The 16,428-nt window shown below is 42.1% G+C and overlaps 1 protein-coding gene across 5 annotated transcripts in view; it reads left to right on the top strand.

Annotated features, from left to right (window-relative positions):
* LOC311618458 (schwannomin-interacting protein 1) overlaps window positions 1-16,428 on the top strand; it is a 116,219-nt gene that overhangs the window by 79,930 nt on the left and 19,861 nt on the right. For 4 of the 5 annotated variants that reach the window (XM_084876020.1, XM_084876021.1, XM_084876023.1 and 1 more), the window contains one exon: window positions 4,180-4,298. In XM_084876020.1, the coding sequence (XP_084732146.1) occupies window positions 4,180-4,298 (119 nt within the window). Of the gene's footprint in view, window positions 1-4,179; window positions 4,303-16,428 lie in introns of all 5 variants that reach the window. The other variant, XM_084876024.1, reaches the window with a different exon arrangement.

A 16,428-nucleotide genomic window follows, 5' to 3' on the forward strand; every position in this document is an offset into this window, starting at 1 on the left:
TAATTGGATGTAGGCTAAAAAACATAGGGTAGAGCAATTGACAGCTCTTAAAATTATTTTTAAAGAATTTTAAATGAGGAAATTTCTCAAAATAAACAATATAAACTCCATTTTTATGAAGAAAAAAATGCATACATAAAATGTAAAATCTATAGAGAAACACACTGAAATGTTAGCAGTGGTCTGTGTTTAAGTGGTGGGATTGTGGGTGACATTTACACTTGAGTGGCCAGATTATTATCTCTGAATGCATAATCTGGCCACTCAGTAAATATATATATATTAGAGGCCCAGTGCATGAATTTGTGCATGGGTGGGGTCCGGCCAGCCTGGGAGGGGATATGGGTGGTTGGCAGGCTGGCCTGCTGGTTGAACTCCTGGTCTAGGGGACAATTTGCATATTAGCCTTTTATGATATAGGATATATACTGAGTGGCCAGATTATTCGTTCAGAGATCATACTAATCTGGCCACTCAGAGTATATTCTTAATGCTTTTCTTGATTTGTTGGGTCCTGAGAAAGAAGGGGGAAAGATTGTGTATTATAGAACAGTCCTCTTCACACTGTTAATGAAGTATTTGGGTAGAGAGAATTGTAATCCATGTAAATAGAATTCTTTTTAAGGCCGCCTCCTACATCTATGGCTCAGGTAGATCAGAAAAGGCAGACATGGAATCTAGGGCACATTCACACATTCACACCTGGGGTAGGTGTCTTCTTCAGATAAACCTCTCCCAGACCCCAGACTAGGGGTGTCGAACTCAATCAGAGAAGTGGCCAAAATCTAAAATCCAGCCTAAATCGCGGGCCGAATGGTTTACTGAACAGTCATAAACTGACAATGTCATAAACTGACAGCGGAGTGCAGTGATGACAGCGCGGTGCGGGCCACATTGCAAGGCCTGGCAGGCTGGATTTGGCCCGCGGGCCTTGTGTTTGACACATGTGCCCCAGACTAATGTTGGACACCAGCGAGTTGTTGAGCATAGACGTTAAGGATCTGTGGTTATCTACTGTTTTTATATTTGGGTGCTCAGTTCCATTCAACAGTTTTCTGATTAGAGGGCATTGAGTGAGACTCTCTTTTGTTTATTGTATGGATTGAGAAACAGGTTCACTGACTACAATCAATCTACATGGCAGATTCGGAGATTCTGAAGTGAATTTGTTTTAAATAAAGATTGATAGGGTTCTATTTTGGCAGGGCCATCACCGGTTCCAGCCCTGCTTTTTTGGAAGGGCGGGTTTCTTTAGTTGAGGGTTCCAAGCAGTGCACTCACAAGTATTTATGAAATTAAAGGCATTCTGGCTTCCTTTACAACCTCATGGCTATTTTCTCGGAGCTCAGTGCTGTGCTAGCCCAATAAACCACATGAAATCAGTATCACAGCTGGAACTGTGTACAAGTAGTCTTTTGCTTTGTGGCTGTATTATACACTAAATTAGAGTTCCCAGACCCAATTCCAATGTGGGGGAATTCCATGTACACCCACCCCAACAAAAGATTCTGGACACCAGCAGGGTGTCCAAGAATTCAACTGAATTATGATGCTATCAGCCCAGAGGGTTCAGTCCCATAAGACCCGCCCCTGATCACCCTTGAGATGCCAATTGCAATTCCAGGCATTGGCCAACTGGTTATAAATCAAAGATTTCCACAGCCCCCTCTTTGAGTTCAATTAATTTTCTAAAATGGCTCACAGGACTTGGCGGATCCTTTTACTTACTAGAAAAGGCTATGACTCAGGAACAGCCAGATGAAGAGAGACATCAGACAAGGTATATGGGAAGGGGCACAGAGCTTCAATGCCCTCTCCAGGTGCCCCACTCTCCCCAAATCCTCATGTGTTCACTAACCCAGAAGTTATTCAAACCCCATCCCCAGAGGTGGGGAGAGGGGCAGAGACTGAAAGTTCCAACACTCTAGTCACACGGTGAGTTCTCCTGACAACCAGCCTCCACCTTAGATACTTCCCAAAAGTCACCTCATTCACATAACACTTAGGAAATTGCAAGAGTATTAGGAGTTATGAGTAGGGTGTGGGCAAAGTCTATATATATATATATATATATATATATATATATATATATATATATAATCTTATACATGGTAAGATCTCTCTCTCTCTCTCTCTCTCTCTCTCTCACACACACACACACACACACACACACACAGTAAATACTACTATGACGCACTTCCCTTAGCATATGCCAAAATGGCAGAATGGATGAGTAGATAAATAGAGATGTCATCGATAGTTATGACAGTTGAAAGAATGCTTATAGTGTTCAAGGACTTAAATATGTTGGAAGAAAGGAGAACAGAAATGAGCTTTCCTTGAATTAGAAGTCCTCAAATCTATTGAAACAAAATATCTGGTCCTAAAGCCGAGGGAATGGATATTTTACACATGATCTTAGCCAAAAGGCTGAGAAGCAGTGGGAATGTCTAAAGTCTCTACAAGAAATTCTGACGCAGCCTGTTGGGAACACTGGCTTAGCGGTATTGCTCTGGCATATATTTATTCTGTGCTGTCCACCTGTGGCTGTGGCGCTCTTCAAATGCAGCTCATAAAGTAAAAGTGGAACTTTTAATTAGAATGTAAACAGCTGCGTGTGAAGAATTTCTACCATGGTAGAGCAGCCTTGACCTTGGTCTTCAGGAGTCTGTACAACAGCACTTCTCTCTGCCCACACCAGTTTATACCATCCCTGTATTGTGGGGACAAGCAATGCCGTCAACAGGCAAGACTGCCCTCCACTTGAGGGTGAAATGAAGCCATGTCAGCCCATCCTTCCATCATCTGAGCATCACTGTTTCATCACAGTGATGCTCAGATGATGGCTCAGACCTATCACGGTTAACTTCCTGGCTCCAGAACCTCCTCCAGGAAGGATCTAGGGGCCACTGTGCCGTCTGTAGCCACACCCAGGCACCTGAGCTGGGTTTTGTAACCGAGTTTGCTCAGCAGAGTCTTCACCTCCCCGTTCTGAACGTACAGTGCTGCTGCTGCTCACTGCCTTCATCATCCCACAAAACCAAACCATGGCCTCGTTCTCCCCAGGATTTCTCACTCGCGATGTTCGTTTTCGTAGCTGTTTTATTTTTAACTAAGGAAATCATTCCTGATCTTCTCTCCTGTCGTTTAAAGGGTTTAAAAGTTCAGCATGGTGCGTTTTTATGGGACTTTTATGGGAAGCTGGGTGTTGTAAACATACCCAAATTTATCTCTGTAGTGCCGTTTGCCAGATCCTTTCCAGTGCACACCGGCCTGGCTTCCCTTCAAAATATGAACCAGATGGGTTTGATTAGAATTCTTCAGCTCTTCTACACAGCATGTTAGGCCATCTCATAGTCTGAGCCTGGTGAGATCAGGATGAGTCTTGAACAGAAGCGAGACAGAGCGTGGTGACAGCAGAAGCTGTGTCTATCCGTCCGGGGCCCTGCCCCTATGCCATAGTGTGGGCAGCCCCATCTTATAGAGGTTCAGTACATCATGGTTGAACAATGAATGAATGAATGAATGAATGTTCTTGCCATAGAGAAAGTGGGCTGAAGGGATGATCAAAGGAAGAGAGAAGACAGGAATCAGGGAGAGGCCCCATTTGGGATAAAAACAATTGGATTTAGGAGGAAATACTTGCCGAATCTAGCAGGTAAGAAGAAAGATGACAGCTCCCGGAAACCTAGCTCAATGCTGGTGAAAATCTTTAGCACCACAATGGTGATTCCCTAGACCAGTGGTTGGCAAACTCATTAGTCAACAGAGCCAAATATCAACAGTACAACGATTGAAACTTCTTTTGAGAGCCAAATTTTTTAAACTTCTTCTAATGCCACTTCTTCAAAATAGACTGACCCAGGCCATGGTATTTTGTGGAAGAGCCACACTGAAGGGGCCAAAGAGCCGAATGTGGCTCGCGAGCCACAGTTTGCCGACCACAGCCCTAGACTAACGATAGGAAAGGCGCCGAAGAACTGAAATTGCTCACAGGGGTGCAACCAGGAGAGGCTGGTTTAATTCCAGCTCTTAATAATTCAAATGCTCTTGGCTGTGGCCTATGTCTTTATTTTTTTCATCTAATGTTACAGTTCTAAGAAACTTAGCAGTTAGACCGCCTATGGTTGTGATGTATCTGTCCGCTTATCTGCATTTTTTATTTTCCTGAAATTTTAGGCACAGAAAAATGAGAGAGAATCTATCCGACAGAAGTTGGCACTCGGGAGCTTCTTTGATGATGGCCCAGGAATTTATACCAGCTGCAGCAAAAGTGGGAAGCCAAGCCTTTCCTCTCGGTGAGTGTTCCTTTCCATTGATTCTCTGATATGTGTACCTAATGGGTTTTGTCATCTGACCACTTGTCTAATAAAAGATATCCTTTAAGTCCTTGAGTAATTTTTTTTTTTCATAATACTATCAACTTTATTTGGATTCTGGACAGACTTCTCCCATTTGTTGGGTTTGTTTTTTGGGGTTTAGTTTTGGGGCTTTTTTGGCCAGTTTTTCCAAGCCACCTGAGGTCAGATTTCTATATTTCATTTTTTTTCAAGACACAGTGCAGTTTTTGCACTGTGATGGGGGAATCAAGGCACACTCCAAAGCTGGCTGATGCTTAGAGAAGCATGGCAGATCACCAGATTTCCCATTAAGCAGTCCCAAAGCACCCGGCATTGCTCCCCTCTTCCATTTGATTGTAGTGTATACCGTAGCTGAGAAACACAGTTCCCACTTTGAGCATTTGATGTTTATTACAGAGCTTAGCTTGTCCTCCAGGCAGTTTTTCTTTTATATATATATATATATATATATATATATATATATATATATATATATATATATATATTTTTATTTTTTTTTTTAAATTGATTTCAGAGATGAAGGGAGAGGGAGAGACAGAAATATCAGTGATGAGAGAGAATCATTGATTGGCTGCCTCCTGCACGCCTCACACTAGGGTTGGAGCCTGTAACTTGGGTATGTGCCCTACCGGGATTTGAAACATGACCTCCTGATTCATAGGTCGACACCCAACCACTGAACCACACCAGCCGAGCCAGGCAGTTTTTGTTTATCTTAATTTATTTCAAGATATCATTGCTTATTTATTACCATTTCAGGATATCTTTGATTACTTGCATACCTTCCAACTCCAACTAAAATTATAATTTTACCTGGAAGATAAGGCTATCAGCCAGAACTTCTCAAACTGTAATTAATGTGCATGTGAAAACACTGGGGATTTTGTTAAAACGCTGGTGCCCATTCTGAGTCGCTAGGCCTGGGTGGGGCTCAAGATGCTGTGTTTCTAACAAGCTCCCAGCTGATGTTCAGACTGCCCATCCATCGGTGACACTTTGCTACGGGAGGATATAGACAATCTCAAAAATTAACTGTCACAAGTGTAGATATTCGAGTGGTTAAAACACTCAGAACTTTGGTTTAATAAAGGTGGTAGTGACTGAAGACCCATCAGTGTTCTCTTGATGCCTCCTCAGATGGCTGTTTCTGGTTGGAATGCCTGCGTCTTCCTTTGCGCTCTCTAAGAGGAAATGCTCTCCGTATAAATACTAGATAATTTCACCGTGTTAGGCCAGGTGTGGGAGACACATGATGGCAGTTGCACACTCATTCACCCAATGGGTTTTCACTCTGTCCTTCATCTGAAGCCTGGAATTAGACACCTTCATATCTATTTATATCTCTCTGGCTCTCATTACGCCTTGTATTTCAATCTGATTCTTAGACTCACCTACTAGTCAATCAGCAAGAATCAGAGAGCACACACATGGTCACATATAGGCATGTTTAGGGCCCCTACAGGTGAGTTAGCCCGTCAAGGCAGGGGCTGCCGTTTGGCCATGCAGAACTGAGGCACCCCTTCCTCATTCCACGCTTTTCATGTGCCTTTCCAGAGCCTTTCCCTTTGCTGCAGAGACACCTGTTCCCCCCACGGTGGGATGCTCCAGGAAGAGCTCAGGCCTGTGCACCTGGAGACCTGAGGATTAGTCTTAGTTGAGCTTCTAATTTTGAGACTTGGTGTTATCATGCCTTAGTTTCATTTTCGTAAAATGAGGGGATTGGACCGTAAGTTTTATTTTTTTTATTTACTTTTTTTTTATTAAGGTATTTTATGTGTACATACCTTACCAATCCCCATCCCACCCCCACTCCCATACATGCCCTCCCTCCCCAGAGTTTTTCGTCCATTGGTTATGCTTATATGCATGCATACAAGGCCTTTGGTTGATCTCTTATCTCCCCCATATCTCCCTACCCTCCCCGCTGTAATTTGACAGTCTGTTTGTTGCTTTACTGTCTCTGTATCTATCTTTTTGTTCATCAGTTTATAATGTTCCTTATTATCCATAAATGAGTGAGATCATGTGGTGTTTTTATCTTTCATTGACTGGCTTAGTTTTAATGGATTTCTGCTACTGCTCTCTGATGTTCCCCAAAATGCCAAGAAGTTTTCTTCTGGAAACTCCATTTCTCTGCAATGTCAGATCTATCGGGTCCAAATGGGAGATTCTTGTTTTTTTAGATGAAAGTTAGTTTGATAGACAGATATAGACATATACATGCATACGCATGCATACATATATATGGCTGTGAAAGTGAAATAGAATCAATGAAAACTACAAGGTGTATAATAACACGAAATAAAAATAACAGCCCTCTCTATCCTTGTCCCACTCTCCAGAAATTTTTCAACACTTTGTTTTTCTGGAATTTACCTGCATATCTCTGAGTAAAATGATTATCTTCTTAATGATTACTTTTAAATAACCATCTTTTGACCACCTACTGTGGGAATTTGGGACTTACCTCCTTTTTATTGCCCCCTCACGGCTATATCTATACTAGTATATTCCAAACCCTGTTCTCTTCATGGCCATTTCACTATTTGAGGTCACATAACTATTCAATGTTGACTTTATTAAGTTCATGTATTATTCATACTGAGCCATATGCTAATCTATGATTACTTGAAAAATTATGTTGTTTGTCCTGAATTTAAAATTGCCCCATTTTTCTTTTGGCTGATCTGTGATTTCAACTGTTATATCATATTCCACTGTGTGAATATAATCAGTTTCTTCTGCCACTTTTCTGATGATGGGTATTGGATTGTTCCAAAGGTTTCGCTCTTGTGAACAATGCTGCTTATAAATGTGCTTGTACGTGTCTCTTCCTGTCGGTGTGCAAGAGTTTCTCTTTGGTGTATACCTAAGAGTGGAATTGCTAGGAAAATGCATGATTGCTCACATTTAGACAATAATGCCAATCTGATTTCCAAAATGGTTGCAACAAGTTCCATGCCTACCAGCAATGTCTCAGAGATCATGTGGATCCATAACTTTTCTAACACTTGATATTGCCAATTTCTTTTAAGCTTTTGTTAATTCAATGGATATAATATACTATTTCATTGTGTTTATTAGACATCCTATTTCCTCTTCTGCAAAATGTCTATGTGGGCCTTACTGGATTCTCTGTGCTTTTTAAAATTAATTTATCAAAGTTGTGTAATCATAATACTAATCCTTATTACGTTGTAGGTATTGCAAGAATATCCTCTCAGGTTGTAGCTTATCTTTTTCATTCTTCAATATATCTTTTATGACTACAAGTTCTTAATTTCAATATAGTAAATTTTTATCAAACTTTTCTTTTAGAGTCAAGCTTTTCTATGTCTAATATATATATTTAAGAAAATCTTCTTCTATCCCAGTGTCCAAACGTCATACCAAGAGTTGAAAGTGTTAATTTTTTTAAAAGTCTGTAATAAATCAGGTTTCTGGATATAATACAAACAGAGCAAGTGTAGAGGGTCTAGATCAGGGGTCCTCAAACTTTTTAAAGTGGGGGCCAGATCACGGTCCCTCAGAGAGCTGGAGGGCCGGACTATATGAACTACTAATTCCTACTGTAACACCTCGGCTGCGCTCACTGCCCAAAAAACCTGGCGGGCCGGATCAGACTCCTCTGCGGGCTGCATGTGGCCCGCGGGCCGTAGTTTGAAGACCCCTGGTCTAGATAGTCCCGTCAGGTGTTGTCAAATACCTCTCATCCATCTACATTTTATCTCCCAGATTTTTTCAAACTCTCTTGTGTGCTATTATCATCTCTTTCATTTTCTTTGCGTAGGTTTATACCTTTTTTCTTCCTTTATCATTATAGTAGTAGGGTTTCAGAGGAGAGATTAAATAGCTGTGTTCAGTATGCCATGTTTAAATAGAAGTCTCATGAAGGTTTTTATTTTATTTTTTAATTATGGTTTACATTCAGTATTATCAATATTATTCTGCATCAGTTCCAGATGTACAGCATAGTGGTTAGTCAATCCTACACTTTACAGAGCTGGCCCCCCACATATCTCCAGTACCCACCTAATCCCATGCATAATTATTATAATACTAGTGGCACAGTACATGAAATTTGTGCATTTGGGGGGGGCAGGGGAGTGTCTCTTAGCCTGGCCTTTACCCTCTCCAATCTGGGACTCCTCAGGGGATGTCTGATTTGCAGTCCAGGACTGCTGGCTCCTAACCGCTCACCTGCCTGCCTGCCTGCTTGCTCTCCCCCAACTGCACCCCCCCCCCCCGTTTGCCAGCCTGATTGCCCCCAACTGCCTCCCCCACTGCCAGCCTGCTCATCCCCAACTTCCCTCCCCCGTGGCCTGATCACCCCTAACCACTTCTGCCTCAGCCTCGCCACCATGGCTTTGTCTGGAAGAACGTCTGGAAGGTCTCCCGGTCTAATTAGCATATTACCCTTTTATTGGTATAGATTACTTGCTATATTCCCTATGCCGTGATTTACATCTCTGTGACTGTTCTGTAACTACCAATTTGTACCTCTTAATTCCTTCGCCTTTTTCATCCAGTCTCCCAGCCCTCCTTCCTTCTATCAACTGTCATCTGTTCTCTGTATCTCTTGAGTCTGTTTCTATTTTGTTTGTTTATTTTCCTTAGATTCCACATGTACCGTATTTTCCGGCGTATAAGACGACTTTTGAAACGAAAAAAAGCCTGCTCATATTGGCCAGCGTCAGAGAGGCAGTCTATTAAAAAAAGAACTGGTGTTGCCTCGGAACTGGGGGGTGGTCTTATACAGCGAATATAGGCCTAAACCTATGTTTTTTAACTGTAAAATTAGGGGGGTCGTCTTATATGCCGGGAAATACCGTAAGTGAAATGATAAGAGAAATATCTCCTCCAATAAAACCCTGCACAGGCACCCTGTGTGTAAAACAAGGCAGTCCTCCTCTGGCTCAGGAGGACTGAAGGAGAAAGACTGGGATAACCCTGCCTGAAAAGTGCCACTACCCCCACCCCCCACCACCCCTACCCCCGCCTTTCCCTTTAGTGCCCCTCGCCACCCCTCCCCTGCAAGCCCCCAGAGCCCACCTGAAACCCTCTGGCAGAGCAAACCTTGGAAATCACTGAGTCATCTACCCCCCTTTGGAGACACAGATATCGAAACACGTGTACTTCACAGCAGCTCAGAACAAGCTACACTTGTTGACTCGCCATAAGGAAGATTATTTTTATCCTGTTCTCTCAGATGTTCTTATCCGCACACGCTGGGATGAGATCATCCTCTGCGAGAACACGACGACTTCTTGGATACCCCTTGGGATGATGATTAATCATGACACTTAATGTTTCTAAGAAATACCTCTTTATTAAAGCTATAAGTTTAAAGTCTGCAAGGATTGACTGACATTCCCCCTCATCGGTAATAATGTAGGAGAAAAGCCCTAGGAAATGTTCAGTTGCATTTGTGCAACTCGTGCTCCCCATCCCTGTTAGAATTAGTTTTTTCCTAATGTATCACGGTCCCTGAAATACTTCACTGAGCTACAAATACCTCACCTCGTACTTAACAAGAGCACTTGAGGGATGTTAGGCCTTTGAGGTCACCGTAGTGCTCACGTGTGTTGAGTTAGTTAAGTAATCAGAACTAGGTAAGTCTTATACGAATGTACTGCTCTGAAGAGCTCAGTCCTCAATTTTAAATGAGGCTGAGGACTAAAAATTAATTGGCCAAACAATTAAAAAGTGCTGCGCTTACTTGTTTTTTTTAAATTCTTTATTGATTAAGGTATCACATATTTGTCCTCAACCCCCCATTCCAATCTCCCTCCTCATGCCCCCCCCCTATTGTCCTTGACCACTGGTTAGGCTCATATGTGTGCACATAAGTCCTTTGGTTGATCTCTCTCTTTTATCCCCACCCTCCCTTTGAGGTCCAACAGTCTGACCCATGGCTCCTTATCTCTGGGTCTGTTCTAGTTCATCAGTCTATGTTGTTCACCATTTCCGCTAGATGAGTGAGATCATGTCCTACTGAAATATACTTATAAGAATCAAAAATGAGACAAGCAATAATCGTTATGCTGAAAGGCATATGAATCAGTCTGTAGTGAGCTTCTTTCTGGGCCACCAGTTCTTTTGAGACCCAATTTCAATGTCAATCAGTTCCTTATGTGTACATGTCAGCAGGACTGGCATAACTTCCCGGTTACTCAAATACGTGGGATATTTGGCAGAGTAATGGAGTACTGTCTGTGTATTTTATTTTATTTTTATTATTATTTTTTAATATATTTTATTGATTTTTTACAGAGAGGAAGGAAGAGAGATAGAGAGCTAGAAACGTCAATGAGAGAGAAACATTGACCAGCTGCCTCTTGCATACGCCCCACCGGGGATGTGCCCGCAACCAACGTACATGCCCCTGACCGGAATCGAACCTGGGACCTTTCAGTCCGCAGACCGACGCTCTACCACTGAGCCAAACCGGTTTCGGCCTGTCTGTGTATTTTAAAGGATGCGCACTTACCTGTAAAAATTAACTTTATACACACATTATGTGAGCAATTATGAAGCAGCTTGAGGTCTTCCAGGAAGATGTGCTTAAGCTACTCCCATGAGTATAAGTCCTTCTCGGTTGTCCCCGCTGAGTTTTTCTAATTGCTGTATCTCCTAAAGCACTTTTTAAAAGAGTGACAAGCTGTTAAATGTAAGCTAGGCTTACAGTAATCCCATAAAGATATTTCATGCCTAATACTGTAGCAAAAGAATTTTTGATACCGATTCATAACTCAACTAATTAAATTTGACTCATACTGAAATGTGACAAATATAAGAAGTGCCATTTTTTTTCTTCAAAATTTGCTCATCCACGCATAATCAGCCTTTCACACTGAGACTGTCTGACCTTTGTCATTTTTTTCTATTTAAAAATGTTCCAGCAAAAAAGCTTTTAAAAGCTTAAAAGGGAATGAGAAAAATGAATTACCTGTATTTGGAAAAAAAAAAAAAAAAAGGTTTCTAAGAAATATTAGGTACAATTACAGTCTTAAAAAATAAATATTCTTTTTATGAGAAGTATAATAATGTCCTATAAAATATTTTCATTGGCCACATTCATCTTGATGGGCATTATAATTTGGACTCTGGGTTTACAGAGCTGCATGTTATAAAAGGGATGGAACCTGGCTTGGCTGCTGTGGGAGCAAAGGACAGAGTGGTCGTTAGTGATAGACACCCAGGAAACCCTGCATTGTTCAGGCATTACAACCTGATTGGCATTGAGGAGAAAACTCCCGCCTTCCGCCTGCTCCTTTTCTCAGAGGAACTGCACAATAACCTGGCTTTCCCTCCCCCCTCTTCCTATTTTACCCCAAGATAGGGTCTCATTTACATGCATATAAACATAAGTGCAATCTCATACAGTCTTTTTCATAAAGCATGTGGTGTTAGCCTAGAATAGGTCATACTCTTCTCTGCAAATATTGTGAATGTTGTGAAAAGCAGAAATTCCCCAGAGAGCTTTCAAGCAGCTGGTTTGAATAATGATTACTGTTTCTTTATTTCAACCAATCCAACATCCCCCAAATTAAAATGCATTCTGTTCCTAATGTGTGGCTAGGACAAGACCAATAGTAGGTACCCACATCACCTTTGGTATTTGGGTTAGGCCCCAGATTGGGGTGAGCATCATAGCCTAGGGCAGTGGTCGGCAAACTCATTAGTCAACAGAGCCAAATATCAACAGTACAATGATTCACATTTCTTTTGAGAGCCAAATGTTTAAACTTAAATTTCTTCTAACGCCACTTCTTCAAAATAGACTCACCCCGGCCGTGGTATTTTGTGGAAGAGCCACATTCACGGGGCCAAAGAGCCACATGTGGCTCACAAACCACAGTTTGCCAACCACGGGCCTAGGGAGTGGTATCCATTGGACTGGTAGCATCGATCTAGAGAGCCTTTAAGCAAATTAGATTTGACTGTGAGGAACTGGGAATCTGTATAATTTGCCATGGAATCCCAGGTCAAACCAGCATCATTTTGCCAGGAAAGTTAATCATTCTTCTGTCTCTAATGGTAATAATGTTTGCATAACTTCCTGGAAGAAGTGAGCAGAAGAGTCATATATACCTAACATGGGTGAGGAAAGAGGTGGTCCTCTTTCATCGCAATGACATTTGCTTTCCGTGACATCTTTCTTGCAGTAATAAGTACATACTCTGCCAACCTATTTACTGCATGCAGACTGTTTTAAATTTCCTGTTGATCTCATACATATGTACTAATAATTAGCTTAGAAACCCTTTGTGTTAGTAATTTCAAGGTATGCATCTCTGTAAATGGGAAGTTTATAAATTCTTTATTAGTCAAAAAGTCATCAGGTAATCTACAGAAAAACCTATCATTTTTTATGTTCTCCTCTAAGTATTACCTCTAGTATTCTAAAATGTTACACAGTTTTATAAGTGAAGCAAGATTTGAAGTGGATCTTCTGTGGATCAGTAAGATTAAAATAGCAAAACAAATTTAATTATGTCAGCAATTCTTCTCTTTCACAAACTTGAAAGAAAAGCAAATTGGTATTTGAGAAATTTTCTTTGTCTAATAAATAGCCGTGCTTTATAATAATGCCAATGACCCCCGTATAATTAAGTGCAATTAATTTTGTGCAAGCGAAATTTGACATCTTGCTAGAGGCATAACCAGCTGCACCCTGTCTTATGAATTTTTTTTAATCACCAATGAGAAGTCACTGTCTATTGCGAAAGGGTGGGAAGCAGGAAGAAAAAGGCCACGGGGCTGGGGTTTATATTTTAAAATGGCTCCAGCAGACAGCCGAATGTTTAATTAAAAGAGCTTCTGGGGATGATTTTTCACTGGTGCATCATCTTTGACAAGTTGTCACGACTTTATTACTGCTGTTCGCACTCCCCTTGGACACGTGTCTGGACACACGCAGCTCATGTGAAGCCGGGGCTCCTTTGAGAGCTTCCAAGAGCATTCACTGCCACCAGAAAACACCCTCACTGCCTTCGGGTGAGCTGTCCTCTAGGGGTTGAACACAGTCTCTTTGTTCGATCCTATTGAACCTTCTGTGCCCCTCAGAATGACAATCTACTGTCACTCAGATTGTCACAGGCATTAAAAACCCGTGGAAGCTGTTTCAGAAAACCACTGCCAATAAAATGATGGCATGCCTCTTCACACTTAAGAATTTTCATTTTAGTTGTTGAAAGAGTCCTTTCAGACTTATTTGGATATACACTTCTTTGGATATACATGTCTTTGTGCATGAAAAAAAAAAAAAAAAGAAGAAGAAAAAGTGAAATCTGTTGGTTGAGTTTTTCCAAAACCCTTTCACATTCAGATTCCAGTTGTCTGTGTAAGCCCGTTCCCTCAGAGTTGTCCGCATCACCTTCTGAGCCCCTGTCCCCAGTCGGCAGGATGTGATGCTGGGTCTTGGTTGTTCTCATCAGAGGACAGGAATGATTCACTCCCAGGGCCGCCTCCGCCTCACTGGTCCTTAACTGGCTTGTTGGCCGACCGGGTTACAGTTCAGTCGAGCAGAACTGCCACCAGCTGGCTGGGTGGCCAAGATCGTGAGGCGCATCCTGATTTTAAAGATGGCAAGATCCGCATAGCCACGCTTCACAGGGTCCAGACGGTTCAGCACATCTACTGCATTCTTTGCCATGGCTGCATAGAATCCGAGTGACCATGAATTAGATCATGAATGAAAACACCTTTGAGATAAAGCTTACTGTGCAACCAAGCCTAAATGGCAGCCCCAACACTTCCTTACACATGAAAATAAAAAGTGGTAAAGGCAGTGATTCAGCATTCACGAGATTAAGGGACTTTGCCATTTTTATAAAACCCAGGCACTTGCCCAAACCAGTTTGGCTCAGGGGATAGAGCATCGGTCTGCAGACTGAAGAATCCCAAGTTCTATTCCAGTAAGGGGCATATTACATTGGTTGGGGGCACATCCCCAGTAGGGGGTATGCAGGAGGCAGCTGGTCAATGTTTCTCTCTCATCAATGTTTCTAGCTCTTTATTCCTCTCCCTTCCTCTCTGTAAAAAAAATCAATAAAATATATATTTTTTTAAACCAGGCACTGACTTTGCAGCTGCCATAATGTTGACCCAGGACTAGAAGGGGTGAACTGCTGAAAGTCAGCAGCAAGTCGGGCAGATACAAGTTTAATCTCTGTCTGGGCTGAGCGGAATAAATAGGCCGGCTTTCACAATACACACAGTTCAATGCATGTCGATTGTTCCAGAGGCTGTTATCTACTGCAGCAGGTCCAAGGAGAGAAAGGGCTTGAGACTGGGCTGGAAGGATGTCAATAGTTGAATCAAAGAGCCCATCCTTCCTCCAACAGGCGCTCCTACCACCCAGCACCCTGTCAAAAGCAAAAGCCCAGCCTGACTCATCTGTGTGAGTCATGGTCCCTGCAAAGCCACTGTCTGAGTCAGACTCCCTGCCATCCTCTCCCAGCTGTCAAACATTGAATCCCACTCACCTTTTCTCCAGCACATAAGCACTCATCAACTCGCCCATTTTCTCTCCTCCTCCATCTTTAATTCCTGCGAAATGCCCACATGGCAACTCAGAAGCACTCAAAAGAGAAAAATGTAAAGTCTGTTCAATTACTCCGACCAAAAAAATCCTAGGTATATTTACTGTTTGGTGCATATATCTCCATATTTTTGTTTACAAAGTTGAAATCCCATTATACCTACTGTTTAGGCTGTTTTTCAATATATCATGAACATATGCACAACTTTCTACTATCATATAGATTTCATCAAAATATACTTAGACATTGGAGTTGGTTCAGTTTTTTTTTGTTGTTTCATTTTCATTTTGCTTTATTTTTTTCATCTTCTTGTTTTTTTCTTCCATTCATAAATTTATTGTATTCTTCTTAAAGTGACCCTGTATAATTTAACCTCTGGGCCTTAGTTTTCTCGTATGTAAAATGGAGGTCAGAATATTATTTTATGTATGTCTGAGGATCAGAGGTAACTATAAAGTACCTAGCATGCAGTAGATGCTCAAAAACGGTCACTCTTTTTATTTCAGAATGCAGGCTGCTTAGGAATCATTAGGCTTTCATTAGGATGAGATTAGACCACATTTGGTGCCTAGGAGAAGCCTCGTTCTGGTCTTCAGCCAATCCTAAAGAACAGTTGTGGTGAAATGCATTTTTCTAACATTAAAATCCTGTAATTCCAAATTTAATTAAGTGTAAATGGTCATGAGTGAAGAAACCAGACACTGGTGTGGAATCAGGACCCGCAGCTGCCTGAGGAATGCGGTATTTATAGTTCTCTGGAGAAGAGGTTAGGAGCGGGTGCTCCACCAGAAAAGCCAGTGACACCCAGAGAGGGCCTTTCACCCATCTGTCCGCATCTTTGCAGCTACTTCTCAGCTTCTGCTGAGGAAGCCTGAGCCCTGTTAGATATGGGTCAGGGGGGGTCAGGACGGGCCACAAAGAGGGAAACATCCCCCTTACCCCCAGTCCTCTTTAGCACATGGTTTGGAACCACCCTTTACATCTCTGGGCTCATAACTGCTGGAGGGTCAGCTTTCCATCCCTCCCCTGCATTTATTCCCTCCACCCCCTTCACCAGGCCCTCCTTTCTTCTGCATTTTCCTGCTTGTTCACTCTTCTTGGTTTATTCCCTATTAATGCATGTCTAGGTTAATGAAGTATGTCTTTTCTCATATATACTGCGTGGCCAGATTATTATGATCTCTGAACGCATAATAATCTGGCCACTCGGTGTATATTCTATATAATAAAAGGCTAATATGCAAATTGTCCCATCGACCAGGAGTTTGACCAGCAGGCAGGCTAGCCAACCACCCATGTTCCCTCATCCTGGCCAGGCTGGCCGGACCCCACACATGCACAAATTCATGCCCGGGCCTCTAATACACACACACACACACACACACACACACACACTGAGTGGCCAGATTATTATGCATTCAGTGATCATAATAATCTGGCCACTCAGTGTATAAGACTAGAGGCCCTAGTCTTAGCCTGCATGGATCGGGCGAAACTGGCCCAGTGCACGGATTTGTTTA

This window comes from Pipistrellus hanaki (genome assembly GCF_964339955.1).
Source record: "Pipistrellus hanaki genome assembly, chromosome: 2".
In the NCBI taxonomy this organism is placed as follows: Eukaryota; Metazoa; Chordata; class Mammalia; order Chiroptera; family Vespertilionidae; genus Pipistrellus; species Pipistrellus hanaki.